Source organism: Physeter macrocephalus, chromosome 14, assembly GCF_002837175.3.
Source record: "Physeter macrocephalus isolate SW-GA chromosome 14, ASM283717v5, whole genome shotgun sequence".
Lineage (NCBI taxonomy): Eukaryota > Metazoa > Chordata > Mammalia > Artiodactyla > Physeteridae > Physeter > Physeter macrocephalus.
In genome coordinates, this window is record NC_041227.1 from 119,473,579 (window position 1) to 119,478,065 (window position 4,487).

General features: G+C 37.6%; 1 protein-coding gene across 10 annotated transcripts in view; it reads right to left on the reverse strand.

Moving 5' to 3' along the window:
* The window catches only part of CDC27 (cell division cycle 27), a 61,823-nt gene that overhangs the window by 24,749 nt on the left and 32,587 nt on the right, over positions 1–4,487 (reverse strand). For 5 of the 10 annotated variants that reach the window (XM_007100230.4, XM_007100228.4, XM_007100229.4 and 2 more), the window contains exon 9: positions 3,810–3,925. In XM_007100230.4, coding sequence (XP_007100292.1) covers positions 3,810–3,925 — 116 coding nt within the window. Of the gene's footprint in view, positions 1–3,809; positions 3,944–4,487 lie in introns of all 10 variants that reach the window. The other 5 variants (XM_024130039.3, XM_007100227.4, XM_007100226.4 and 2 more) reach the window with 1 other exon arrangement.

The following is a 4,487-nucleotide window of genomic DNA, read 5'->3' on the forward strand; positions in this document are numbered from 1 at the left end:
ACCATAAACAAAACGAAAAGACAGCCCTCAGAATGGGAGAAAATATTTGCAAATGAAGCAACTGACCAATTAATCTCCAAAATATGCAAGCTGCTCATGCAGCTCAATATCAAAAAAACAAACAACCCAATCCAAAAATGGGCAGAAGACCTAAACAGACATTTCTCCAAAGAAGATACACACATTGCCAACAAACACATGAAAGGATGCGCAACATCACTAATCATTAGAAAAATGCAAATCAAAACTACAATGAGGTATCACCTCACACTGGTCAGAATGGCCATCATCAGAAAATCTACAAACAATAAATGCTGGAGAGGGTGTGGAGAAAAGGGAACCCTCTTGCACTGTTGGTGGGAATGTAAATTGATACAGCCACTATGGAGAACAGTATGGAGGTTCCTTAAAAAACTAAAAATAGAACTACCATATGACACAGCAATCCAACTATTGGGCATATACCCTGAGAAAACCATAATTCAAAAAGAGCCATGTACCACAATGCTCACTGCAGCACTATTTACAAGAGTCAGGACATGGAAGCAACCTAAGTGTCCAATGACAGATGAATGGATAAAGAAGATGTGGCACATATATACAATGGAATATTACTCAGCCACAAAAAGAAACGAAGTTGAGTTATTTGTAGTGAGGTGGATGGACCTAGAGTCTGTCATACAGAGTGAAGTAAGTCAGAAAGAGAAAAACAAATACCGTATGCTAACATATATGGAATCTAAAAAAAAAAATGGTTCTGAAGAACCTAGGGGCAGGACAGGAATAAAGACACAGACGTAGAGAATAGACTTGAGGACATGGGGAGGGGGAAGGGTAAGCTGGGACGAAGTGAGAGAGTGGCATTGACATATATACACTACCAAATGTAAATTAGATAGCTAGTGGGAAGCTGCCGCATAGCACAGGGAGATCAGCTCAGGGAGATCAGCTCGGTGCTTTGTGACCACCTAGAGGGGTGGGATAGGGAGGGTGGGAGGGAGGGTGACGCAAGAGGGAAGAGATATGGGGATATATGTATATGTATAGCGTATAACTGATACACTTTGTTGTAAAGGAGAAACTAACACACTATTGTAAAACAGTTATACTCCAATAAAGATGTTAAAAAAAAAAAAAAGAAATAATGGCCCAAAATTAGCTAAATTTGATGAAAACTATCAACTTATAGATCCAAGGAGCTCAATGAATTTGAAGGCCAAGAAAGGAGAAAACAAACTACAGCACATCATAATCAAATGGCTTAATTATCAGTGATAAAGAAAAAATCTTAAGAGTCAGAGAAAAGAGACAGATTACATACATAGAGAAACAAAAATGAAGATGGCAACAGGCTTCTTGTGAGAAACAATGCAAGCCAGTACACAGTAAAGCAACATCTTTAAAGAAAAAAAAAAAAACCTGTCAACTAGAATTCCATACCCAGGACTTCCCTGGTGGTCCAATGGGTAAGACTCCGTGCTCCCAATAAATGAGGCCCGGGTTCAATCCCTGGTCGGGGAACTGTTAGATCTCGCATCCATGCCACAACTAAGGGTCCACATGCTGCAACTAAGAAGCCCACATGCTGCAACTAAGAAGTCCGCATGCCACAACTAAAGATTCTGCATGCCTCAACGAAGATTCTGCATGCTGCAACTAAGACACACACAGTGCAGCCAAAATAAATAAATAATAAATAAATATTTTAAAAAAAGAATTCAATACCCAGTGAAAATATCTTTCAAAAATAAAAACAAAGGTGAACTTAAAACTTTCTTCTGCATACAAAGGCTGAAAAAAAATTCATTACCAACAGACTACAAGAAATGTTAAAAGAAGTCCTTCAAGATGAAGGAAAAAAAATACCAAATTGAAATTTGGATCTACAGAAAGAAACAGAGCGCCAGAAACAGTAAATATGTGGGTATCTATAAAACAGACTTCTGGGCTTCCCTGGTGGCACAGTGGTTGAGAGTCCGCCTGCTGATGTGGGGGATGCGGGTTCGTGCCCCAGTCCGGGAGGATCCCACGTGCCGCGGAGCGGCTGGGCCCGTGAGCCATGGCCGCTGGGCCTGTGCGTCCGGAGCCTGTGCTCCGCAGCAGGAGGGGCCACGGCAGTGAGAGGCCCGCATACTGCAAAAAAACAAACACACAAACAAAAAAAAACAAACAAAAAAAACAGACTTCTTTTTCTTATTAAAAAAAAATCTCTGTTAAAGATAACCGTTTAAGGCAGAAACTACCACTCTAAAGTAAAATATATGACAGCAATAGCATACAGACTGAGAGAGGAGCATGAAAACATACCGTTATAAGGTTTTATACTGTATGTCACATGGTATAGTATTACGTGAAGGTAGACTTTGATAAGTTAAAATGTGTAATATAAACCCTAAAACGACCTCTAAAAAGACAAAATAAAGAGTAAGTGTTAATAAGGCAATGTTATGGGTTGAATTGTATCTCCAAAAGGATATGTTGAAGCCCTAATCCCCAGTACTGTTAATGTGAAGTTTTTGGGAAATATGGTCTTTGTAGATGCAATCAAGTTAAGATGAGGTCATCATTGTGGGCCCTAATTCAATATGACTGATGTCCTAATAAGAAAAAGGAAATCTGAATACTGAGGCACACAGGGAAGATGGCTATGTGGAGACAGAGGCAAATACTGAGTTGTGATACCACAAAATAAGGAATGCCTGGGGCTACCAGAAGCTAGAAGAGATAAGGATCCTCTCCTAGTGGCTTCAGAAGAAGCATGGCCCTGTCTATACCTTGATTTTGGATTATAGCTTCTAGAACTGTGAGTGAATAAATCTCTGTTGTTTTAAGCCACCCAGTTTGTGGTACTTTGTTACAGTAGCTGTAGGAAACTAAAACAAGCAATAAAGAAGATAAAGTGGTGTATATCAACTATACCTTAACTTAAAAAAAGAGAAGATAAAATGGAATTAATAATACAAAGAACACAAAATCATTACAGTTGATGCATATTACAGTTAGTATATTTATTTAAAGTGAAATGTATAATTCAGTAAATTATGTTTATGTATTCTTCAAGACTAGCATATACTTGGCCTGATTAATGCTGCTCTGCAGAAGGCCTCAGGCTCCTTCTCATAACCGAGCCTGAGGCAATCACTGTCATCTGCCTGAGAGCTGGCCCTCATGATGAGACTTACCATCCTGGCATTTTAGAAATATTGAGGCCTTTTATATAGTCAAGGTAATGCACACGTTATGTCTGTTTTAAGACTTATGGTACATGTTCATTATTTTAGGAGACAAAGTTGGAGCTTTCTCTTAAAATATTAGCTATAATTTATTTTTGAGTCCTTGAACAAGAAGAGAGCTCCTACTTAACACCACTTCTGTGTGGAAATGGATTCATTATTTGAAGATTTATTGGAAGATTAGTATTATGATCTATTTATAGAAATGCATAATAGGGGAAGGAGAGAATAATCTATCTGTACTTGACCAGTGGAGAAGGTCATATAAAAAAAGAAGAAAATTATTTTGGAGGACTGCTCAGAATATCTAGTTCAAACAAATTCATGAGGCAATTAGAGTAAAAAGGTATTTTAGCTAACTCTTGTCTTGATTTGCATTATAATACTCAACTAAAAATTAAACTTATTTTTCAGTAAGTTCGAAATTTCAAATTTAACCTATTCAAAATTTACAATAGTCATTCTAGAATTCTTGGGACAGTCAAAACCTGCCTAAACTGAAGGATTACAATGTTTCACAATAAGAAACAATATCAAATAATGAACAATATCAAATAATGACACCATAATAAATACCTTGTTTGTGGGCCAGAACTTTGTGTTTGTGCAACAAGAATTGGAGTTACCTCTCGACTGTTTCCACTCTGTGAGAAGACAGACTTTGTTCCAGTTTGGCCGATTCTGGCAACAGACTGTAAAACACAAAAAGTCTAAGGTTTGTGAATTATAAATTGCACTGTAAATGATAAAAGACATCATGATGTGCCCATCTACGTTTCCCCAATACAAGATTTCATATTATATACCATCTGTCATCTGAAAACACAAACTATTAATGTCATTATTTATGTCATTTTAGGTTAATGTTATATTAGAATGAACATCAGCCTATTTCCTCATATTAACCTCAGTATTTTTACCCTTATACTATCCTTTCATCTTTCAACTTTAGTTTCCAGGGAAAGGCTCAAAATTCCTAGAAGCCATTTATTTATATATCTTTCCCAGTTGGGCTAAATGCTAAAGAATTTTAAGACAGCTACTAGTCTCAAGATTTATGATCTAAGTTAGTATACATAAAAAAAATAATAATACAGTAAGATTTTATATCCCTTCTCTGGCACTCAGTAAATACAGTTCTAGAGTAATTCAGAGGAGTAGATTAAAAAAAAACCATCCGGGGCTTCCTGGTGGCGCAGTGGTTGAGAATCCGCCTGCCGATGCAGGGGACGCGGGTTTGTGCCCCGGTCCGGG